Here is a 26,578-nt window from a genome sequence, read left to right as displayed (position 1 = left end):
GAAGTATAGTGAAAAGGCTTGCTTTTGGGCGTTTGTGATCTTCATGCACAACTATTGGAAGAACACTGCAAGAAAGTCAGATGGGAAATCAGAGCAGGGATGGGGGGACTTAACTCGGGCGTCATAAAGTATGCTATAGAAAGGTGAGTTTGTAACAGAGACACAGAGCTTAATATCTAGCACTTATGACCAGCCCTATGGTATGAAGGGAGAAGATATTTGAAGAAATATTACCAGGAACATTGAGAAAAATAACATTGCCTGAAGTTCTTTCATATCTTCACCTTTGTGAGCTCTGATTGCTTTCAGATCTTCAGCATCTGCTCATGAGGAATAAAAGACACAAGGCATATTAGTCATTTTTGACCAATAGTCTCAGATAAGTAGTCTCCAAACATGGCTGCCCACTGGTAAGTCCTGTAGTGCTTTGAAAAATCTTCTGGCTCACCCCACACCTCAGTCTAAATAAATCAGGATCTCTGGTAGTGCAATTCAAGCATGAGTATTTTTAAAGTTCACCAGATGATTCCAGTATGAAGCTGAGATAGTGGACTAACAACAAACATTATTACACTTAAACTGCATAAATAGATAAGATAGATATACAAGTTGTGCGGACAATAGCCGTGAACTGTGGAAAGGGTGGTGGGTTGCATTTTTTATTTAAAGAAAGTTGTACAATTCACCAGGATTCCTGTATCATAGATAACAAATACAGAAGATTCCATAGGCATTATAGGACTCAAATGGGCATAGATTATGAGGTACCACAGATTCCAGAACATCCCCCCAGTTCCTCAAAGAATGGGCCAGATAAACAATATTCCAACACGAAACATCAAGGGAAATGAGAGTTACAAAAATTCTGTGATGAAAGGAGCATACTTTCCAGCTCCATGCATTTGGTTTTCTGCCTATTCTAATCCATAGGCCAAAAAAAAAAAAAAAAGGCACAGGTAGTGACATTATACTGGTCTGCTGAGGAGGCTCTGCAGGGTCCTCTTGACATCCCTATTTCTCAGTCTGTAGATGAAAGTGTTCAACGTAGGGGTGACTACGGCCTAAATCGCTGTGGCTGCTGCATCACTCCTGAGTGAAGCTGAGACAAATGAACTCACGTATACTCCGATATCTGTTCCATAAAATAAGCAAACCACTGACAGGTGAAAGCAACAGATGGAAAAGGGTTTATACTTCCTACATGATGAAGGAACCCTCAGAATGGAGGAAACAATTCAAGTATAAGAGAAAATGATCGCTGAGACTGGAACACCTGCAAAGGTTGCACCAATAAAATACACTAGTATGATTTGGGTGGTGGTATTAGAACAGGCAAGGTTGATGAGTTAAGAAAGGTCACAGAAGAAATGAGGAATTTCCACTTCTGTGCAGAAGGTGAGTTATGAAACCTTCAAGAAGTGCATCTGGGAGTCCAAAAGGCTGAGAAAAAAAGACACTAAAATTATCAAGCCACAGAGTTTGGGGTTCATGATGACTGGTAGTGAAGTGGGAGACAGATGGCCACAAACTGATCACAGGCCATCACCATCAGGAACAGATTGTCCATATATCAAAAAAAAAAAAAAAAAAACCTAATAAAAGATAACTGAATCAGGAAATTACATAGAAGATGATGCTGTGGCATGTGTGGAAATCCACAAGCATCTTTGGGATTGTGGCAGAGGTGAAACTAACGTCAGCCAAGGACTGGTTGGAAAGGAAGAAGTACACGGGGTGTGGAGGTGGAAATCAGAGCTTACAGCCAGGATAATGAGGAGGTTCCCAAGGACGGTGAGCAGGTACACGGACAAGAACATTTCAAAAAGGAGGGGCTATAGTTCTGGATCCTCTGACAGGCCCAAGAGTGAGAATTCAGATATATGTATTAGATTCTGAGGATCCATGTTGCAGATACACCTTTAGGAAAGTAAAGAAACATTGGTAAAAGGAAGCAAGAAGATAGGCACCCAGCCCTCTCTCTGTATTTTGAATTTAGAAAATTCACAAGTAAAGCATTCACACTTAAGACCATACACTCCCCTCAGCAACATTTCTCAATTGTGGTAAAACTATTCTTCCTACAACATTGAGAAATGTGAATAGCACAGCATTGGTGTCTGTGCTATTCACCCTTTTCTACACAAATCCACTTTTGAGACACTCAGCTGAAGAATGTTGAAGAGTGTTAGAGGATCAAAGACATTTACAGATGACAAACTCCTAAAGGCAGTAAAATAATTAACTCTAAAAAAAATACAAGACTTCAACAGACACATAACAAGTGAAGATGAAGGCAATATCAAAAACCTCTGAACACAAAGAAGTCTAGGACCAGACAGCTTCACTGGGGAATTCTACCAAACATTTACAGAACAAGTGGTGCCAATTCTTCTTGTTTCCAAAAAAAATAAAGAGGAGAGAACTCTCCCTAATTCATTCTATGAGGCTAGCATCACCCTGGTACCATTACCAGCCAAAACTCCACAAGAAAAGAAAATAACAGACCCATATCTATGACAAATAAAGATATAAAAATCCCCAAGAAAATACTAACAAGCTGAACCATAAGCATAATAAAAGGATTATACACCATGATCAAGTGGAATTTATCCCAGGAATGTAAAGTGATTTCAATATTAGAAAATCAGCCAGTGCAATACACCACAGCAAGAGAACAAAGGTAAAGAACCACATAATCATCTCACTCAAGGCAGAAAACGCTTTTAACAAAATCCAACTCCCGCTTTTACCATTGCTAGTCAATATGTTCTAACTGGAGCAATTAGTCAAGAAAAAAAGAAACAAACGGCATCCAAATTGGGATGGAAGAAGTAAAGCTATTACTTTTTGCAGCTAGCTTTTCTACATATAAAATACAGATAATCCCAGGGTTATAAATGCGATGAGTTCCTAAGTGTGTCTTTAAGTCTAATTTGTAGTTAAGTGAGAACAGGTACGTACAGTACTTATTTAGCCCTACTTTTTTTTTTTAGTGGAAGAAAAGGCTGGAAGCCTTTTCTGTGATTTAAAAACTGGACTTGCAACAAGCAGAGGTGATTGTGATGAAGAGTTTGTTGCCAGCAGAGGTCAGTTAAATCATTTCAAAGTGAAGGCAAATTTACATAACATTAAAGGGCAAGTACAAGTTGTTCACAAATTGGACATCTGTAACCAGGACCTTTTGTACCCCAAAGAATCCATAATAAATGAATTTAGCAAAGTGGCAGGATATGAGGTCAACACAGAAAAATCAGTTTATGTTTTTATACACAAGGAACAATCTGAAAGGAAATAAACAATTCTATTTATAATAGCATCTAAAAGAATATAATACCTAAGAAAAAATTTAACTGTAGAGCCGAAAGGTTTGTACACTGAAAACTATAAACATTACTGAAAGAAGTTAAAGATCATTCAAATAAACAGAAGGACAGTCCATGCTCTTGCATGACTTAATTAATCTTGGAAGACTTAATATTGTCAAGATGTCAATACTACCCAAAGGAATCTATAGATTCAACGTAATACCCATCAAAATTCCAACACCTTTCTTTGTAGAAATGGAAAAGCCAATTCTCAAATTTGTGTAAAACTGCAAAGGGCCCAGAATAGCCAAAGCAATATTGAAAAGAAGAACAGATTAGGAGGACTCATGCTTCCCAATCTCAAAAGCTATTTTAAAGCTACAGTAATAAAAAAACAGTCTGGTATAAGTATAACCCATTGCTGTCGAGTCAATTTCGACTCATAGCGATCCTATAGGACAGAGTAGGACAGCCCCACAGAGTTTCCAAGGAGCAACTGGTGAATTCAAACTGCCAACCTTTTGGTTATCTGCTATAGCTCTTCACCACTAGGCCACTAGGTTTTCTGGTACTGGTATAATGACAGACATATAGACCAATGGAATAGAATTGAGCCCAGAGGTAAGCACGCACATCTGTGGTTGATTAATCTTTGAGAAAGTTACTAAATCCATCAAATGGGGAAAGAATAGCCTCTTTAATAAATGGTACTGGGACAACTGGATTTCCACATGCCAAAGAATGAAGCTAGACCCATGCCTTACACAGTGTAGGAAAACTAACTCAAAATGAATGCAAGACTTAAACATTAGACAAAAAACATAAAATTCTTAGAAAAACACATGGGAATAATGCTTCAGGACCTAGTCTTCAACAACAGATTCTTAGATATGACACCAAAAGCATGACCAACAACATGCAAAATAGGTGAATGAGATCTCATCAAAATTAAAAACCTCTGTACATCAAAGGACTTCATTAACAAAGTGAAGAGATAAAATACAGATGGGGAAAATTTCTTTGAGAACCATATATCAGATAAAAAACCAAAACCAAACCCATTGCCATACAGTCGATTCTGACTTATAACAACCCTATAGGACAGAGTAGAACTGCCCCACAGAGTTTCCAAGGAGTGCCTGGTGGACTCGAACTGCTGACCTTCTTGTTGGCAGCTGTAGCTCTTAACCACTACACCACCAGTTTAGGTGCCATCAAGTTGATAATGATTCATAGCTACCTCATGTGACAGAGTAGAACTGTTCCGTAGGGCTTTTTAGGCTGTAATATTTCCAGGTACAGATTGTGCTCTCTTTCTACCTCAGAGCCACTAGGTAAGTTTGAACCAAAAACCTTAAGGTTAGCAGATGAACACCAAACCATTGCACCACTGGAGCTCCTTTAATTACCATTAGGGATACGCATGCATCTGTCACTTTGTGGGGTGTTGCCTGTTGCCATGGTGCTGGAAGCTATGCCACTAGTACTTAAATACCATGGTGGACAGGTTTCAGCTGACTTTCCAGACTAAGACAAAATGGGAAGAATGAGCTGGCAGTCTACTTCTGAAAGAAATTAATGAAACTTTATGAATTGCAGGGGAATATTGTCTGATAATACTGCCAGCACATGAACCCCTCAGATTGGAAGGCACTAAAAAGGTGAATAGAAAAGCTGCCTCCTCAAAGTAGAGTTAACCTAAATGGCATATATGGAGTCAAGCTTTTGGAACCTTCATTTCTGATGTGATAAAACTTAAAATGAAAAGAAATAGCTGCAAACATCCATTAATAATCAGAATGAGGAATGTATGAAGTATGAATCTAGGAAATTTGAAAGCCATCAAAAATTAAATGAAATGCTTAACCATCAATATCCTAGACATTAATAAGCTGAAATGGACTGGTATTGGCCATTTTGAATCAGACAATCACATGGTCTACTATGCAGGGAATGACAACTTGAAGAGGAATGTGGTGCATTCATCATCAAAAAGAACATTTTGAGATCTATCCTGAAGTATGGTGCTGTCAGTGATAGGACAATATCCATACAACTACAAGGAAGACCAGTTAATCTATTATTCAAATTTATGCACCAAACACTAAGGCCAAAGATGAAGACATTGAAGACTTTTACCACCTTCTGCAGTTTGAAACTGATTTAACGTGCAATCAAGATGCATTGATAATTTCTGGTGATCGGAACGAAAGTTGGAAACAAAGAAGAAGGGCTGGTAGTTGGAAAACACGGCTTTGGCGATAGAAAAAATGCCAGAGATCTCATGATAGAATTATGCAAGACCAACGACTTCATTGCAAATACTTTTTTTCAACTACATAAAAGGCAACTATACACATGACCCTGGCTGGATGTAACACACAGGAATCAAATAGACTACATCTCTGGAAAGAGATGATGGAAACATTCAACATCACGAGTCAGAACAAGGCCAGGCACCGACAGCAAACAGACCAACAATTGCTAATAAGCAAGTTCGAGTTGAAACTGAAGAAAATTAGAATACAACCTTGAGTACATACCAACTAAATTAAAAGACAAACTCGAGAATAGACTTCACACATTAAATGCTAATGACTGAACATCAGACGAGTTGTGGAATGACATCAAGGACATCATACATGAAGAAAGCAAGAAGTCATTAAAAAGATAGGAGAGAAAGAAAAGACCAAAATGGATGTCAGAAGAGACTCTGAAGCTTGCTTTTGAACATCAAGTAGCTAAAGCCAACAGAAGAAAAGTTGAAGTAAAGAGCTGAACAAAAGGTTTCAAAGGGCAGCTCCAGAAGACAAAGTATTGTAATCACATGTGCAAAGACCTGGAGTAAAAAAACCACAAGAGAAGAACACGCTTGGCATTTCTCAAGCTGAAAGAGCTGAAGAAAACACTCAAGACTTGAGTTGTAATGGTGAAGAATTCTACAGGAAAAATGCTGAACAAAGCAGGAAACATAAAAAATGGAAGAAATACACAGAGACATTATACAAAAAAGAATTGGTCAATGCCCACTCATTTCAGGAGGTAGCATATGATCAAGGGCCAATGGTACTGAAGGCAGAAGTCCAAGCTGCACTGAAGGCATTGGTGACAAACAAGGCTCCAGGTATTGATGGAATACCAACTGAGATGTTTCAACAAAAGGATTCAATGCTAGCATTTCTCACTCATCTATATCAAGAAATTTGGAAGATAGCTACCTGGCCAACCAAGTGGAAGAGATCCATATTTATGCCTAGTCCCAAGAAAAGTGATTTGACCAATTGCAGAAATTATCGTACAGTTTTCATCACTAATATCACACACACATAAAATTATGCTGAAAATCATTTAAAAGTGGTTGCAGCAGTACATCGACAGGGAACTGTCAGAAATTCCAGCCGGATTTAGAAGAGGCCACGGAATCAGGGATGTCATTGCAGATGTCAGATGGATGTTGACTGAAACAGAGAATACCAGAAAGATGTTTACCTGTGTTTCACTGACTATGCAAAGGCGTTTGGCTGTGTGGATCATAACAAATTTTGGGTAACATTGCAAAGGATGGGAATTTCGGAACACTTAATTGTGCTCTTGTAGAATCTGTGCATAGATAAAGAGGCAGTCTTTCAAACAGAACAAAAGAATACTGCATGATTAAAAATAAAGAAAGGTATGTGTCAGGTTTGTATCCTTTCACCACACTTACGCAATGTGCATCCTGAGCAAATAATCCAAGAAGAACGATGACAGTGGGTTCGGCCTTTTGGTTTTGGAGGTGTAGTGGTTAAGAGCTATGTTTGCTAACCAAAAGGTCGGCAGTTTGAATCCACTAAGAGCTCCTTGGAAACACTATGGGACAGTTCTACTCTGTCCTATAGGGTTGCTGTGACTCAGAAGTGACTCGAAGGCAATGGGGCTATAGCTCCAGGTTTTCCAATTTGTACACACCAGATAATAAACAAATATTTGATTAAGCTTAATGGAATCAAGGTGAATTGGAGCCATATAGAACAAGTCTTTTCTCACTAACAAATTATCATTTTTTAGTAAATTATTTCTTCCTTCTTGTTTTAGGTTTGTTTTGGTCCCGAAGTCCCTAGTTCCTCTCATGATTCCCTTAATACCCCTTTCTGTCTTTATCAACTGTCTCAGTTTTTCTTCCCATAGAAGCAGATACTCAGCCAATTATTCAAGTACAAGCAATTTAATAGAAGGAGTAAGGAATATAGATGAGAGAGAGGAGAAGAGACACAGGGAAGAAAACACATTCAATAAAGTATGTATTAAGTCAGCTACCACAGTGAGAGAGCAGAGTTTTCACCCTGTGGGAAAAATTTGGAAAATGTGCAAAACCCACACTCAGAATGTTTTCAGGTAAGGTGGTATATCCTGCAACTCTCAGTGAAGGCTGCCCCTGGAGATCCATAGCCACCAGTTACTTCTGCCACCATATGTTGGTCAAAGTAGGTTCCAGTCAGTGCTGTCCACTGGCAGTCAGACTGGTCTGCAATAGAGGTGGTGAGAGGATGCCAGGAATGTGAGAGGAGCATTTTTACTACTCTATCTTTCACTGGGCAGACTCAATTCTACCAATATTCTTCTCCTCAAAAAATGATATTCTGAATGCATTCCACAAGTGTGTAACTGCAATTCCTGAGGACACCTCCAGAGAGTCCAAGACAATTAAACCTGTGTAGGAACAACCTTATTCCATTATATTCATTACTACATGTTTTAGAACATTCGGGAGTATATCTTAAAACTGCAATAATGAGACATAAAGGTAAAATAAAATAAAGAACGGGAGAAAGTAAAAAAAAAAAACTGGAAGAAAGAACAAAGGAAGGAAGCAAAGAAGCAAGGAAGGACCACAAAGAGTGAATCAACATCTCAGATTATTCTAGACAGCATATTACTATGACTCATCTGAAAACTCATCTACCCAAACTAGATTCCCACACTTCAATTTGAAAACCTCATCATTGTTAGGACTGATAGTAAATTTAGGAATATGAACTCAATGATAGGTTGCCAGGTTTGAATCCATTTCAGTCTCAGACTCTTCTTCTGAAAAATAGGGAAAGTGAGATCATATATCAAAGAAATGTTGCCATGGTTAAATGGAATCATGTGTAAAGCAATAAGCACAGTCTAGATGTGGCAAGCACTTGGTCATGACTATAGTATGATTTCAATTTTATTTCTTTCAGGGAAAAACACATAAACAAATTAAGGTGAAAAGCATCAATGTTTGAGAGATTAACCTTTGGTTAAACCGTATCACTACTTGAGATGATAAATACTGCAAATCTAAGGTTGGTATTTTCAGGAATGGCTCTAAGAAAGCTGACCAAACAAAGAACTTTATGGACAGCATACAGGAAAAAAGAGTCAAAAGTAATTCCTAAGAAAGAGTTAAGGAAAAATGGTACAATAACAAATAAAAATGAAAGTCATAGGTGGTTAGGAATAGAGGAAATGACGCATGTCTTTTGGGGAAGAAAAAAGAATCAGGGCATTTGCTTTGGAGACAACTGGATGCATTAAGCCCTGAGACAAGTTACCATCATGGACAACAGGCTGCTCTAGAAAGGAGCTTTCCCAGGGCTCCCTTCACATCCTTGTTCCTTAGGCTGTAGATGAAAGGGTTCAACATGGGTGTGACCACAGTATATATCACTGAGGCAATAGAGCTCTTCTGAGAAGAATGGGTCACAGCAGAACTAAGGTAGACACCAATGCCCATCCCATAGAACAATGAGACGACAGAGAGGTGAGACCCACAGGTGGAAAATGCCTTATACTTGGCCCCAGCAGAGGACACCCTCATTAAGGAGGAGACAATCTGAGAGTAAGAGAAGAGGATCCCTGTGAAGGGAAACACACTCAGCAGGGCAGTCAACACATACAAGAAGATGTTATTGATGAGGGTGTCAGAGCAGGCCAATTTGATAATCTGAGAGAGTTCACAAAAGAAATGTGGAATTTCAGTGCCTATACAGAACTTCAGCCTTGTTATCAGTAGAATATGAAGCAGAGCAACCCAGAAAATGATGACCCAAGATATCAGAACCAACAAGACACAGAGCTGGGCATTCATGATGAGTGTGTAGTGCAGGGGGTGACAGATGGCCACAAATCGGTCATAGGCCATAATGGTCAGGAGAAAATTTTCCAGTCCAGCAAAAATCGTGAAGAAATACACCTGAGTGAGGCATCCTATGTAGGAGATGTCTTTGCTCTGTGTCTGAATGTTCACCAGCATCTTTGGGACCGTGGTGGTGATGAAACAGATGTCAATAAATGACAGGTTAGAGAGGAAGAAGTACATGGGGGTGTGCAGGCGGGGGTCAGAGCTGACAGCCAGAATGATGAACAGGTTCCCAAGCACAGTGACCAGGTACATGGACAGGAAGAGTCCAAAGAAGAGGGGCTGAAGTTCAGGATCCTCTGAGAGGCCCAGCAGAAGGAATTCTGAAACTTTTGTTTGGTTTTCTGCTTCCATGTAGCTAGTGTGTAGGCTGGAGAAGGTAAAAGCAACATTGAATCAATTGCCAACTGGCATCTCCACTAGTCATCGCATTTATAATACCACCTGTGTTTTGACATAGAGTCCTTCCAATGACAGCGACTCTTTCAGTTAGTTGCAGGTAGCCCTTTTCCATTCTAAATGTGTATAATTATTCAGACACTTTAACTTAGCAGAAACCTCTCCCTTTTTAGCTTCTATCCACTGTTTGGATAACTCTCCTATTTGAATCTATACACATAAAACAATTTCTTCTTTGATATAACCCTTCCAAGCTAATTGGAAACATGTCATGTGAATTTCCAAGTATGTTCTTTTCCCTGATAAATCCCATACCTCCTTCATTCTGGTAGCTGTATGTTAGTGATTAAAGGTCATCTGAGTTGAAATTCATGTCTTAAATGTGACCTGGCACACCCTTTCAACGTGACAGTTAACTCTTGGTGCCTTAGTTTTTTCTTGTTTCAAAATCTGGTTATTACCGTTACCTTCTTTGTGAAGTGTAGAAACATCTCTGTGAACAGGAGTTTCTCAATTAATAACACCAAAAAAAAAAAAAAAAACTCATTGCCACTGAGTTGATTCGGATATGTAGTGGCACTATCGGACACAGTAGAACTGCTCTATGGCATTTCTAAGGCTGTAATCTTTACAGAAGAAGATTGGCACATCCTTCTCCCATGGAACAGATGGTGGGTTCAGACTACCTATCTTTTGATTAACATCTGAGTGCTTAACCATTGAACCTCGAGGACTCCCAATTCACTATAGTTATTATTATTGTTATTACTAATCTCTTCCCTTTATGACAATTATTTTAGATATATTATTCTTCCAAGCTACAGTATAAAGCTGTGATTACAAAAATGAGTGTTTGAATCATACTGCCTGTGATAGAATATTGGCTTTTCCAACTTCCTACCATGGGAAATTTATTTAATCTCTCTTAGCTGCGGATACCTCACTTCTCCAGTGGGAGTAATAAATAGTCCCTACATAATGAGGGAGAATGAGGGATAATAAATAGTCCCTACATAATGATAATGAGGGATATCATTGCTGATGTCAGATGGATCCTGGTTGAAAACAGAGAATACCAGAAGGATGTTTACCTGTGTTTTATGGACTATGCAAAGGCATTCGACTGGGTGGATCATAACAAATTATGGATAACATTGCAAAGAATGGGAATTCCAGAACACTTAATTGTGCTCATGAAGAACCTTTACATAGACCAAGAGGCAGTTGTTTGGACAGAACAAGGGGACACTGACTGGTTTAAAGGAAAGGCGTACATCAGGGTTGTATCCTTTTGCCACACCTATTCAAACTGTTTGTTGAGCAAATAATCTGAGAAGCTGGACTACATGAAGAAGAATGGGGCATCAGGATTGGAGGAAGACTCATTAACAACCTACATTATGCAGATGATACAACCTTGCTTGCTGAAAGTGAAAAAGACTTGAGGCACTTACTAACGAAGATCAAAGACCATAGCCTTCAGTATGGATTGCACCTCAACATAAAGAAAACAAAAATCCTCACAAATGGACCAATGAGCAACATCATGACAAACAGAGAAAAAGATTGAAGTTGTCAAGGATTTCATTTTACTTGGATCCACTGTCAACACCCGTGGAAGTAGCAGTCAAGAAATCAAACGATGCATGGTATTGGGGCAATCTGCTGCAAAGGATCCCTTTAAAGTATCGAAAAGCAAAGATGTCACCTTGAAGACTAAGGTACACCTGACCCAAGCCATGGTATTTTCAATCGCATCATATGCATGTGAAAGCTGGACAGTGAATAAGGAAGTTCGAAGAAGAGTTGACACCTCTGAATTGTGGTGTTGGTGAAGAATATTGAATATACCATGGACTGCCAAAAGAAGGAACAAATCTGTCTTGGAAGAAGTACAACCACAATGCTCCTTAGAAGCAAGGATGGTGAGACTGCGTCTTACACATTTTGGACATGTTGTCAGGAGTGATCAGTCCCTGGGGAAGGACATTATGCTTGATGAAGTGCAGGGTCAGCAGAAAAGAGGAAGACCCTCAATGAGGTGGATTGACACAGTGGCTGCAACAGTGAACTCAAACATACCAAGGATTGTAAGGATGGCACAGGACCAGGCAATGTTTCGTTCTGTTGTGCATAGGGTCTCTATGAGTCAGAACTGACGTGATGGCACCCAACAACAAAAACAACATAATGAAACTGATGAGTGAATTAAATGAGATGATGCATGTCATTTTTCTAGTGTGGTTCCTGGAATGTACTATACCTACTTGGTGATTGTGAGCTTCTGTTTTTGTCATCACAATAAATCTGTCTTGCATGTCTATCATTTATCAATATTCCCTTTATACTGGGCCATCCAACAAGCAAGGATGGAATTGTGATGACTACAAACACAATAGGTCTGTTACCTCTTTTAATCTCAACGCAGCTCTTCCAATTAGAGAAGATCCCTATGGCTCCCTATTTCAGAAATCAGCTGCCAGATGGATTCTTTCAAGAAGAGGAAAGGCCATGTGGATTCTGTAAATAAGAGGAAGAAATAAAGTCATATGACCATTATAATCAAATAAAAGACATGTGTGTGCTCATGTGCACATGCTCTTGCATGAGGATTTGTTGTATTAAAATCAGAGGAGTTAATTACAAGGAATACAATGGATAGAATAGATTAAAATTATTAAAAGCTACTATAGAGCAAATCATGCTAAGGAAATTACTCCTGGATACCCTTCTAGCTCAGTAATAAAGTTATTCGTGAGGTTCTCCCTTCAGCCAAAGATTAGACAGGCCTGTAAAACAAAAGGAGAAAAGGGGCAAGGATGAGAAGGCAGGAGGGAACAGGAAAGCTGGTAATAGGGAACCCAAGGTTCAGAAGGGAAGAGTGTTGCCATGTCCTGGGGTTGGCAACCAACGTCACAAAACAAGTGTACTAATTGTTAAATGAGAAGCTAGTTTGTTCTCTAAACCTTCATCTAAAGTATGAAAAAAAAAAGAAAATTAAAAGTCAAAATTATGTTTGAAAATAAATATTTCCTTTTTACATAAAAGAAAAATAGTTGGTTTTGTCCATGCATAAAGAATGAAAATTAATTTGAAAGGGAAAAAAAAATCATTGAGGATATATTATTTAGTCTGGGCAGATGAGTAGGAAAGGCTTCTCTGAAATAGGATTATTTGAACTGAAGAAGTAGAATAGTTAATCATCTTTCAGAGGAAGTAGGGAAGAGACAAGCACGATGGACTGAGCAAACAGAAGGCTTGGTTCCCTGTCCGGCACTGAGCTTGGTAGTGGAAGAGGTTGCAGAGGCCAGTGAGATGGAGAGCAGAGACTGAGGGCTCAGAAGGACAGAGCTTGTGAGGCCTACAAATAAAACATCCACTACTATTCCTTAACCTGCCTCCGATGTGGGTAATTTTATGTTTACTTGTGAGTCAGAGGGTGTGACTTTGTTTGCCTGCCATTGCCTTAACCATATACAGAATGGCTGTTTTAAATCCACAGCTAACAGGATAAGCTACATTAAAATAGTAAAATATCTGTGCTAAACTCATGAATAAGTCAAGGCAATTAATCCCACTTTAGCCATTCTCCTGAACATTTAAGGTGAGAAAAGGAAATGGGCCTGAGTACTAAAACCTTAGAAATAATTATAACATTTTTAGATGATATCATAAACAGTAAGGAGAAATAGCATAAAAAATAGAACTTTTAAGCACTATCAGTAAGAAATATTTAGAAACTAAGAGCTTTTCGTTTGGAGAAAAAAAATAGTTAGGGAAATATGTACAAAAACCCTGTCAGGCATTAGGAACAAGACAGATAATACTTCCCGTATAACACATGTTCATCCAGGAGGTAATGGATAAATTCCTGGATATAGGAAATCTGAGAGCAATCTACAAATTATAAAAGAGTGTGAAGAAGCAATGTTTGGTGAGAGAGACAAGATAAAATGTCAAAACTGGTTGAGTCAGACGTTCTCTGGAAAATTACACATTTAAGAAATGGCCATTTCCAACTCTCTTCCTTGGAGAGAGGCTCTAGATTTCAGGAAGACAAAAACAAAAACAAAAAAAAAACAGAATGAGGTCTGAAAAAGACTGGCTGCAATGGAAACTAAAGTAGTTTCAAAGTACCGGGAGTCCACTCTTTCTGATGGTACTGCTGAAGCTGTTTCCCCTCTCCATGGCCTGTCTCTGTGAAGCCCAATTTAGTTTTCACCAAGGCTAGGATTAAATATTTACAGGGTGAGGCAATGAGGACATGTTTAAAGTTTCCAGAGCCTCAAGGGTCAAATCTCAGAGCTCTTCATTAAATAAATTGTTCTATTGTCTTTTCTCTCTCTAAACAATTCAGTTCCCTTGGGTAATAAGAAGATAAAGTAGAAAATTTTCTGCCAATTTTGTCTCTTTGTAGCTATGGGAGTAGGGGTGGGAGGGTGAGGTGGATTTATTTCCTTCAAGGAGAAATTCTTCTAGCTTTAGTTTGATTTTAAAGTTACAAGCTGTCCCCTGAGGAAAGCTTAACTTCTACAAGGAACCAAACCTAGGAACCATCTGTCTTAGAATGAAATCCTTCTCTGGGAAGTATTTGCTTAGAAAATATTTGAGTTTTTATGGGTCACTTGGTGTCCTCAAGGTTATGGAGACAAAGAGGTCCTGTCTGAAGAAAAGCAAACTGGTCAATAGTTTTAATGTTGTTAAAGAACTAATAAGATAAGGACTGAAAAATATTCCTTGACATATGCTTAGTGCATGGAAGACTTTGTTGATTTCAGACAGGACTCCATTCATTTCTTGGCTCTCTAAACAAAGGGGTAGGGACAGAAATAATTCAGGTAAGGTGTTTGAAGAGTGATTGAGTACTGAGGAAATGTAGGTGGTAGGTGTAGACCTATTGTACAAAAGTTTGTCAGGAAATGGAAGAGAGATAAAATATACCCTAAAGTGAATAGGAAGTATGGGATAATTTCATTTTTTTAATTAGTGGAAGATATAGGAAGATGACTAATTTCAAAGGGATTCATTATATATAGTGCAACATTTGAAAACAGAGGCAGTTATGGCTACATAATTTGCAGGATGCAGTATACATTGAAGGAGCCCTGGTGGCACAGTGGTTAAGAGCTCAGCTGCTAACCAAAAGGTTGGTGATTAGAACCCACCAGCCACTCTGTAGGAGAAACATGTGGTAGTCAGCTTCTGTAAAGATTACAGCCTTGGAAGCCCTACGGGACAGTTCTACCTATAAGTTGGAATTGACTCGATGGCAACGGGTTTGGGTTTGGTTTATCCTATGCTGTAAATCAATGACAATCATAATGTTCTGTACTCCCAACATGTAGAATACCTGGATCTAGAAATCAAGATGTGGACGTATAAATGACCTAACGTAACATCACTCTCAGTGAACTAATTGGGGAGCTTGTGCTTCAGGCTTCCTCATCTCTGGCCTCTTCAGGTCTGTAGGTCTTAATTCCTCAAGGGAGGGTTCTTCTTCCACTTTACATTCCCAGCAGAAATATCTCCACATTCTCACCAACATTGTTATTTTCTCTGTGTTGTTATTATTAAAGTCAGCCTCATAGAAATGAAGTGGTATCTCAATGTGGTTTGATTTGAATTTCCTTAATGACTAATGATGTTTAGCATCTGTCATGTGGCTCCTGGCCCTTCGTATATCACTTTTAAAGAAATATCTATTCACATGCTTTGCCCAAGCTTTATTAGGTTGTTTGGATATGGTTGTTCAATTATGAATTTCTGTTATTCCTTTTTATAACAACTTGTTCCCTTTTATACCATCTTGTTACCTTTCACCATAGAACTGTTGAACAAATATCATGGGACAACCCTATGGTACAGCCTGAAATTAACTACAGAAGCATCAAGGTTATGTGAGACTGCCTAGAATGATGTCTCATTGCCCAGGTTCCTTTGACTTTGTTCATTTTTACAAGCCAGGTTCCCACTTTGCTGTTGAGTCTATAAGCTCATAGATATTTATCCTGTAACATTTATTTCCCCCTTAATTTTTTTCCATAAGGCAAGGGCAAGAATGGCATTTTCTGTAAATACCTTTTAGGTATAGTTGCCTTATAATATTGTCAAGTTCTCTATTTCCTTATTTTTTTTTTTTTGTCTAGATGTTCTAATTATTATTGAAAGTCGTGTATTGAAGTCTTCAACTATTATTGAAGAATTTTCCATTTTTCACTTCAAGTCTGTCAATATTTGCTTCATATATTTTGGTAGTTTTTTGTTCAACCCCTAGGTACATATATATTTATAATTGTTATATTTTCTTAGTGAATTGGCCCTTTTACCATTATTTAATGTCCTTCTTTGTCTCATGTAACAGGTTTTGATTTACAGTCTATTTTTTCTTATGTTAGTATAGCAGCTACATCTCTCTTTTGGTCACAATTTACATAGAGCATTTATTCAACTTATTTGGGTTCTTAAATCCAAAGTAAGTGCCATTTACAGCATGATGTTGCATCAGGTTTTCGTATGAAGTTTTGTTTGTTTGTTTGTTTGTTTTCTTTTATCCATTCTGCCTATCCCTGTGTTTTTATTGGAGATTTAACCTATTTACAAAACCTGATGAAAGACAAAGAAAGGATTATATAATGACAAAAATGTCAATTATCAAGGATATATAACAATTATAAACATACCTGCACCTACCAAAAGATCCCCAAAATATCTGAAGCAAACATTGACACAACTGAAATGAGAAATAGACAATTCCATGATAATAGTTGGGAACTTCAAAACACCACTCTCAGTAATGGAGAGAGAGGAGGGGCCAAGATGGCAGAGTAGTCAGACACTTCCGGTGATCCCTTGTACAACAAAGACCTGAAAAAACAAGTGAAATGATTATATATATATATATGACAAGCTAAGTTAGGAAATCAGACTGAGCGGCAGGAGAAGGGAGAGACAGTTAGGAAGGGGCGAGGAATTTCTAGGCCTGACTTGCCAGGAATCAGCGCCCCTCAGGCACAATCCCCTGGAGCAATCATTGTGGGGCTGGGGGTAGCATTCAGGACTTGGTTTCCTCAGGGAGAGACAGCAAACTGCACAGTATACTCACCCCTCCAGAACTAGAGAAGAACAGTGCTCTAGGAAAAAGCTAAGTGCTTGTGTTTATTTTACTGTGTCCCCAGCCTCCAAGGTGGTTTTAGTGGTTGTCAATTTCCCTGGGCCTGAGATAGGTCCTCCTGCACTCTTTGAGCCATTCTCCTGACCTTGGAGAAGGAATAAATTCACAACTGGTGGAAAAGATAATCTGACAGCTCTACTAAGCTGGGGAGCTCATGACAGAAACAGCTCATGTACAGGCACAAATGGTCCGCAGAATTTGAACACCTTTCACCCCTGTATGGACCCAAGTGGGCCCATTTCAGGAGATTAGACGCTTGTTGGCAGACTGCAATGGTGTGTATGTGCTTGAGATCTGACTTCAACTATTTCAGATGTGCAGTGGAGAGGTGGGTTTTTGATGTCTGACACTGCTTTGCCTATTAAACAGGACCCTCACCTACCCACATCAGGGGGCTGAGGACTGGTGGCTCCACCCACATCACCAAGGCACCTGCAACAGGGGTCCGAGGATAAATGGTGCCTCCCGGTCCTTACAACCAAAAGGATTCATTGCCCCTGGTCTGGCTGCAGAAAACATCCAGCTGTGCGCTCTAGGGAACAGGGACATGCTTTCCTCACAGACACTTGGAGGATGGTTGTCAGCCCCCTGTCTTGTTCAGAGCATGACCCCAGCTGTAACCAGATACCTGTGCCTACACCAACCACCCCCCCCAATACTGTAGGACAGAGCCTGTACCACATACTTGATGAACAACTACTTGGACACCTGAGCTGAATCCATACAAGAAAAGTGAATGGATTCCTAGGTCATATACCTGCCAACAGCTCTAGCCATCTGGTAACAGGACATTAGAGCATCAAAGACGTAAATAATCAAGCTAGCTCACTCAAGCAGCCTATTTGGGCATATCAAAACAAAACAAAACAAGAAGCTAGGATATGGTAAACAAAATAAATTAATACAATAACTTATAGATGGCTCAGAGACAACTGTCAGTATCAAATCACATAAAGAAGCAGACCATGATCAATTCAACAAGCTCTCAAAACAAAAAATCAAAGAATCTTCCAGATGAAGGTGTATTCCTGGAATTACCAGATATAGAATACAAAAGATTAACATACCGAGCTCTTCAAAAGATCACGAAGGAGATCAGGCAAACACAGAATAAGCCAAGGAACACACAGATGATGCAGTTGAAGACATTAAAAAGGTTATTCAAGAACGTAATGAAAAATTTCATAGGCCTCAAGAATCCATGGAGAGACAGGAATGAAAACTTCTGAACATTAACAATAAAATTACAGAATTAGAAAACTCAATAGGAAGTCAGAGGAGCAGAATTTAGGAAATGGAAGGCAGAATTAGTGAGATTGAAGATAAAACACTTGGCATCAATATATTTGAAGAAAAATCAGATAAAAGAATTTTAAAAAATGAAGAAACTCTGAGGATCATGTGGGACTCTATCAACAGAAAGAACCTAAAAGTAATTGGAGAAGCAGAACAGGAAGGGATAACAGAAAATCCAGAGAGAATTGTTGAAGATTTGTTGGCAGAAAACTTCCCTGATATCATGAAAGATGAGGAGATATCTATCCAAGTGCTCATCGAACTTCACATAAGGTAGATCTTAAGAGAAAGTCATCAAGATAGATTATAATCAAGCGTGCCAAAACCAAAGATAAAGAGAGAATTTTAAGAGCAGCTAGGGATAAACAAAAAGTCACCTACAAAGAAGAGTCAATAAGAACAAACTCGGACTACTTGGCAGAAACCATGCAGGCAAGAAGGCAATGGGATGACTTATGTAAAGCACTGAAGGAAAAAAAATTGCCAGCCAAGAATCATACATCCAGCAAAACTGTATCTCAAATATGAAGGTGAAATTAGGACATTTCCAGATAAACAGAAGTTTAAGGAATTTGTAAAAACAATACCAAAACTACAAGAAATACTAAAGAGAGTTCTCTGGTTAGAAAATCGACAATATCGGATACCAACCCAAGACTGGAACACTGGACAGAACAGCCAGATACCAACCCAGATAGGGAAGTCACAGAAATGCTTAAAACCGGGAAGTAGCAATGTCATTATGTAAAAAATGATTATATTAAAACAATAAAGAGAGACGAAAAAACGTAGTAATAGATCTTTCATATGGAGAGGAAGTCAAGGTGATATAAAGAAATAACACTTTGGTTTAAACTTAGAAAAATAGGGGTAAGTATTAAGGTAACCACAAAGGAGACTAAAAATCCTAGACATCAAAATAAAATACAAGAAAACATAAAGACTCAGCAAAAATAAAATCAGCAACGACGAGTAAGAGGAACAGACAATGTATAAACTGCTTAGCACAAAAAATTAAGTGGAAAAAAGAAACTGTCAATAACACACACAAAAAAGACATCAAAATGAGAGCACTAAACTCATACCTATCCATAATAACGCTCAATGTAACTGGACTAAATGCACCAATAAAGAGACAGAGAGTGTTAGAGCAGGTAAAAAAAAAACCCAAAAACCAAAAAACATGCTATGTCTATATGCCGCCTAGAAGAAACAAAACTTACACTTGAAGACACAAATTAAAACTCAAAGGATGGAAAAATACATATATCAAGCAAATAGCAATCAAAAAAGAAAAGGAGTGGCAATATTAATTTCTGAGAAAATGGACTTTAAAGTTAAATCCACCACAAAGGAAAAGGAAAGACACTATACAAAGATTAAAGAGACAATGTACCAGGAGTATATAATCATATTAAATACTTATGCACCCAATGACAGGGCTTCAAAATACATAAAACAAACTCTAACAGCACTGAATAGTGAGACAGACAGCTCCACAGTAATAGTAGGAGACTTCAACAAACCATGTTCAGCGAAGGACAGAACATCCAGAAAGAAGCTCAGTAAAAACACGGATTTAAATGCCAAAATCAACCAGCTTGACCTCATAGATAATACAGAACACTCCATCCAAAAGCAGCCAAGTATAGCTTCTTTTCCAATACATATGGAACATTCTCTAGAATAGACCACATATTAGATCATAAAGCAAGCTTTAACAGAATCAAAAACATTGAAACATTACAAAGCATCTTCTCTGACCATAAAGCCATAAAAGTAGAAATCAATAACAGAAAAAGCAGGAAAAAGAAATCAAACACTTGGAAACTGAACAATACCCTGCTCAAAAAAGACTGGGTTATAGAAGACATTAAGGATGGAATAAAAAAATCCATAGAATCCAATGATAATGAAAACACTTCCTATCAGAGCCTTTGGGACACAGCTAAAGCAGTGCTAAGAGGTCAATTTATATCAATAAATGCACACATCCAAAAAAAAAAAAAGGAAAGGGCTAAAACCAAATAGTTATCCCTACAACGTGAACAACAGAAAGAGAGCAACAAAAGAAACCCTCAGGCACCAAAAGAAAGCAAATAATAAAAATTAGAGCAGAATTAAATGAAAGAGAAAACAGAAAAACAATTGAAAGAGTTAACAGGACCAAAATCTGGTTCTTTGAAAAAATTTAAAAAATTGATAACCCATTGGCCAAACTGACAAAAGAAAAACAGGAGAGAAATCAAATGACCCAAATTAGAAATGAGATGGACGATATTACAACAGACTCAACTGAAATTAAAAGAATCATATCAGACTACTATGAAAAGTTGTGTTCTAACAAATTTGAAAGCCTAGAAGAAATGGATGAATTTCTAGAAGCACATTACCTACCTAAACTAACACAAACAGAGGTAGAGCAACTAAATAAACCCATAACAAAAGAAAAGCTTGAAAAGGTAGGCAAAAAACTCCCAACAAAAAAAAGCCCTGGCCTGGACGGCTTCATTGCAGAGTTCTACCAAACATTTGGAAAAGAGTTAATACCACTACTACTAAAGATATTTCAGAGCATAGAAAAAGATGGAATACTCCCAAACTCATTCTATGAAGCCATTATATCCATGATACCAAACCAAGCAAAGACACCACAGAAAAAGAAAATTACAGACCTACATCCCTCATGTACTTAGATGCAAAAATCCTCAACAAAATTCTAGCCGGTAGAATTCAACAACATATCAAAAAAATAATTCACCACGATCAAGTGGGATTTATACCAGGTATGCAGGGATGGTTTTATGCAGGGATGGTTCAACATTAGAAAAACAATTAATGTAATCCATCGTATAAATAAAACAAAAGACAAGAACCACATGATCTTATCAATTGATGCAGAAAAGGCATTTGACAAAGTTCAACCAACACCCATTCATGACAAAATCTCTCAGCAAAACAGGAATAGAAGGGAAAATCCTCAACATAATAAAGGACATTTATACAAAGCTAATAGCCAACATCATCCTAAATAGAGAGAGTCTGAAAGCATTCCCCTTGAGATCGGGTACCAGACAAGGATGCCCTTTATCACCACTCTTATTCAACATTGTGCTGGAGGTACTGGCCACAGCAATTAGGCTAGATAAAGAAATAAAATGCATCCAGATTGGTAAGGAAGAAATAAAAGTATCTCTATTTGCAAATGACATCTTATACACAGAAAACCCTAAAGAATCCTCAAGAAAACTAATGAAACAAACAGAAAAGTTCAGCAGAGTAGCAGGATACAAGATAAACATGCAAAAATCAGCTGAATTCCTCTACACTAACAAAAGGAACATCGAAGAGGAAATCACCAAATCAATACCATTTACAGTAGCACACAAGAAGATAAAATACTCAGGAATAAATCTAACCAGAGATGTAAAAGACCTATACAAAGAAAATTACAAGACACTACTGCAAGAAACCAAAAGAGACTACATAAGTGGAAAAACATATGTTGCTCATGATTAGGAAGCCTTAACATTGTAAAAATGTCTATTCTACCAAAAGCAATCTGTAGATACAATGCAATTCTGATCCAAAATCCAATGACATTTTTCAATGAGATGGAGAAACAAATCACCAACTTCATATGGAAGGGAAAGAGGCACTGGATAAGTAAAGCTTTATTGAAAAAGAGGCCTCACTCTACCTCATTTTAGAAACTATTATACCACCACAGTAGTCAAAACAGCCTGGTATTACCACAACAACAGATACGTAGACCAATGGAACAGAATTGAGAATGCAGACATAAATCCATCCACATATGAGCAGCTGATGTTTGACAAAGGCCCAAAGTCAGTTAAATGGGGTAAAGAGTCTCTAACAAATGATGCTGAAATAACTATATATCCATCTGCAAAAAAATGAAACAAGACCCAAACCTCACACCATGCACAAAAACTAACTCAAAATGGATCAAAGACCTAAATATAAAATCTAAAATTATAAAGATCATGGAATAAAAAATAGGGACAATGCTAGGAGCCATAATACATGGCATAAGCAATATACAAAACATCAGTAACAATGCACAAACACCAGAAGAGAAACTAGATAACTGGGAGCTCCTAAAAATCAAACACCCATGCTCATCCAAAGACTTCACCAAAAGATTACCTACAGACTGGAAAAATTTTTCAGCTATGACATTTCCGATCAGCACCTGATCTCTAAAATCTACTTGACACTGCAAAAAAAAAACTCAACCACAAAAAGACAAATAACCCAATTGAAACATGGGCAAAAGATATGAATGGACACTTCACTAAAGAAGACATTCAGGTAGCTAACAGATACATAAGGAAATGCTTTCGATCATTAGCCATTAGAGAAATGCAGATCAAAACTACAATGAGATTCCATCTCACTCCAACAAGGCTGGCATTAATCCAAAAAACACAAAATGATAAATGCCGGAGGGGTTGTGGAGAGACTGGAACACTTACACACTGCTGGTGGGAATGTAAAATGGTACAACCACTTTGGAAATCAATTTGGCACTTTCTTAAGAAAAGCTGGAAATAGAACTACCGTAGGATCCAGCAATCCCACTCCTTGGAATATATCCTAGAGAAATAAGGGCCTTTACATGAACAGATATATAAACACCCATGGAAGCAACCAAGGTGCCCATCAATGGATGAACAGATAAATAAATTATGGTATATTCACACAATGGAATACTACCCACCAATAAAGAACAATGATGAATCTGTGAAACATTTCATAACATGGACGAATCTGGAAGGCATTATGCTAAGTGAAATTAGTTGCAAAAGGACAGATATTGTATGAGCCCACTATTATAAGAACTCCAGAAATAGTTTAAACAGAGAAGAAAATATTCTTTGACAGTTACAAGAGGGAGGAGGGAGGGATGGAGAGGGGTATTCTCTAATTAGATAGTAGATAAGAACTATTTTAGGTGAAGGGAAAGACAACACACAATACAGGAGAGCTCAGCACAACCGGATTAAACCAAAAGCAAAGAAGTTTCCTGAATAAACTGAATGCTTCGAAAGCCAGCGTAGCAGGGGCAAGGGTTTGGGGACCATGGTTTCAGGGGACATCTAAGTCAATTGGCATAATAAAATCTATTAAGAAAATATTCTGCATCTCACTTTGGAGAGTGGCATCTGGGGTCTTAAATGCTAGCAAGCTGCCATCTAAGATGTGCCAGTTGGTCTCAAGCCACCTGGAGCAAAGGAGAATGAAGAACACCAAAGACCAAGGTAATTATGAGCCCAAGAGACAGAAGAGGCCACATAAACCAGAGACTACATCAGCCGGAGATCAGAAGAACTATATGATGCCCCACTACAACCAATGGCTGCCCTGACAGGGAACACAAGAGAGAACCCCTGAGGGAGCAGGAGAGCAGTGGGATGCAGACCTCAAATTCTCGTAAAAAGACCAGACTTAACACTCTGAGACTGGAACGACCCCAGAGTTGATGGGCCCCAGACATTCTGTTGGCCCAAAACAGGAACCATTCCCAAAGCCAACTCTTCAGAGTGGGAATGGACTGGGCTGTGGGATAGGAAATGATACTGGTGAGGAGTGAGCTTCTTGGATCAAGTAGACACATGTGATTATGTGGGAAGCTCCTGTCTAGAGGGGAGATGAGAGGGCAGAGAGGGTCACAGGCTGGCTGAATGGACACAAAAATAGAGAGTGTGCTGTCTCATTAGGGGGAGAGCAAGTAGGAGTATATAGAAAGGCGTATATAAATTTTTATATGACTGACCTGATTTGTAATCTTTCACTTAAGGCACAATAAAAACTTTAAAAAAAGAAGCAGCAACAAAGATGGCACACAGAGCCAGGTGTTCAAGAGAAAGGAGAGGGAGGAGGTGAGAGGCAGGTAAGAAACCAAAAGAAGCCAAAGAAAGCAACAGCAGCTACAAAAAATGGCACTGAAGGAGCCAGCTGGTGTGGGCGGGGTAAATTCAAGCTGCACAAGCCAGCACCCCTAGATGGAGTGACTGTAGCCAGCTGTAAAGAGGCAGAGGCTGAGCAGGAAGAAGAAGGGTGGAGGATGGGGAAGCCTATATTGCTGCTCTCCTGTACTCCATGGCCGCAAATCTCTGACAGGAGTCCAAGATGGTGCATCCATGCTGCGTTAGCTAATAGGGGACATCTGCTCATATTTCTCCTCATTCTTTGTTCTCTGTCAGTTTCTTATTCCATTCAGTGCATGGCTGAGTTCTTTGTCTCTTCATTTGACACTTAAGGTTCCAGGGTTGACGTTTGTCTCTGTTTTACTTAGTTTTTCAGGTTTTTGGTGTGGAGTGACAGTGTGGTGCTTCTGGCTATAGCATCATGTTGGCTCCACCTTTCTCACTACTTGTTTTTCTTGAGGTACCCTTTGAAATCTGTTCAGCTTGTTTACTTCATCATTTCTTCCTTTCGCTTTAGCTACTCTATGTTCAAGAGCAAGGTCCTTAAGAGGTTAAAAATCTGAATTCGGTGTTCCGGTTATAGGAGAAGTCTTGTCTCTCTGTCAGCTCTGGAGAAATGTCCTTATCTCTTTGAGCCTGAGCTCCTGCGTGATCCTCATGTGGTTTGGCTTCTATCTTCCTCCATATCTGCTTCTTTAGACTGCATGTTTAATCTCTTTTATATCTCTGGAGAAGGATATCATGCTTGGTCACAGAAAAAAAGGAAGACCCTCAACCAGATGGATTGACACAATGGCTGCAACAATGGGCTCAAAGATAGCAACGACTTTACAGATGGCACAGGACTTGGCAGTGTTTGTCTGTTGTGCACAGAGTTGCTATGAGTTGGAACTGACTGGACAGCACCTAACAACAAGAAAAATTGCAGATACGTGATAATGTACCTTGATTCTCCATGTTACAATTTATCTGTCAGGGCTCAATCAAGAAGAAAGAAAACACACTATAAATTTTAATGAAGATTGTTTAATATAGGTAATCAGGTAAATAGGTATTAAAAGACTGAAAGGCGTTAAAGAAAATAAAAGGGTAACACTGAGCTAGTACCTACAGGAAGTAGTGACTATGTTGAAGGATAAGAAGTATAGTGAAAAGGTTTGCTTTTTGGGGTTTGTGATCTTTATGCACAACTATTGGAAGAACATTGCAAGAAAGCAAGATGGAAAATCAGAGCAGGAATGGGACCACTTCTGCTCTGGCATCACAAAGTCTGCTATAGAAATGCCAGTTTGGAACAGAGACACAAGAGCTTAATGTCCAGCAAATATGACCATCTCTATGGTATGGAGGGAGAAAATAATTGAGGAAATATTACCAGGAACATTGAAAAAAATCACATTGCCTGAAGTTTGTTCATGCCTTCCCCCTTGAGAGCTCTGATTACTTTCAGATCTTCAGCATCTGCTCATGAGGAATAAAGGACCCAAGGCATATTAGTCATTTCTGAACAATGGTCTCACTTAGATAAGTAGTCTCCAACCTTAAGTGCCCACTGGTGCCTCCTGGGGTGCTTTGAAATATCTTCTGGCTCACCACACACCTCAGTCTAAATAAATCAGAATCTTTGGCGGGGCAACTCAGGCATGAGTATCTTTAAAGTTCACCAGATGATCCCAATATGAAGCCAAGTGTGAGGACTTATAACAAGAATAATTACACCTAAACAGTATAAACAGATAAGATATAGACGTTGTGCAGACAATAGGCACAAACTCTGGAGAGGACGGTTGATTACGTTTTTTATTTAAAGAAAATTGTGCATTTCACCAGGATGCCTGTGTCATAGATGACAGATACGCAAGACTCCATAGGTGTTACAGAATTCAATCCAGCTTGTGTTATGATGTACACACAGATTCCAGAACATCCCCCGATTCCTCAAAAAATAGGCCAAATACTGTTGTAATATGAAACATCAAGTGGAATGAAAACAATGGGAATTACAAAAATTCTGTGACCAAAGGAGCACACTTTCCAGCTCCACACATTTGGTTTTCTGCCTATTCTAATTCATAGACTAAAGATGGCACAGGTATTGACATTATGTTGGTCTGCTGAGGAGGCTCTGCAGGACCCTCTGAATACCCCTGTTCCTCAGGCTTCAGATGAAGGGGCTCTACATGGGGGTGACCACGATGTATATCACTGAGGCTGATGCACCACTCCTGAGAGAAGATGAGACACCTGAACTCAGGAACACTCCAATACTTGTTCCATAAAATAAGCAAACCACTGACAGGTG

The 26,578-nt window shown here is 38.7% G+C and overlaps 1 protein-coding gene and 1 pseudogene across 1 annotated transcript; both read right to left on the bottom strand.

Moving 5' to 3' along the window:
• Positions 1 to 1,061: 1,061 nt before the first annotated feature.
• LOC135230528 (olfactory receptor 7G3-like) lies at positions 1,062 to 1,543 on the bottom strand (annotated as a pseudogene).
• Positions 1,544 to 8,721: 7,178 nt separating this feature from the next.
• LOC100662210 (olfactory receptor 7D4-like) lies at positions 8,722 to 10,392 on the bottom strand. Its single transcript, XM_023551932.2, has one exon. It carries the CDS (start codon positions 9,808 to 9,810, stop codon positions 8,872 to 8,874), a length of 939 nt encoding a protein of 312 aa, XP_023407700.2. The 5' UTR covers positions 9,811 to 10,392; the 3' UTR covers positions 8,722 to 8,871.
• Between the last annotated feature and the right edge of the window lie 16,186 nt (positions 10,393 to 26,578).

Source organism: Loxodonta africana, chromosome 3 (assembly GCF_030014295.1).
Source record: "Loxodonta africana isolate mLoxAfr1 chromosome 3, mLoxAfr1.hap2, whole genome shotgun sequence".
Lineage (NCBI taxonomy): Eukaryota > Metazoa > Chordata > Mammalia > Proboscidea > Elephantidae > Loxodonta > Loxodonta africana.
The sequence above is the reverse complement of the archived record's forward strand: the minus strand, read 5'-3'. Positions and strand labels throughout refer to the sequence as shown.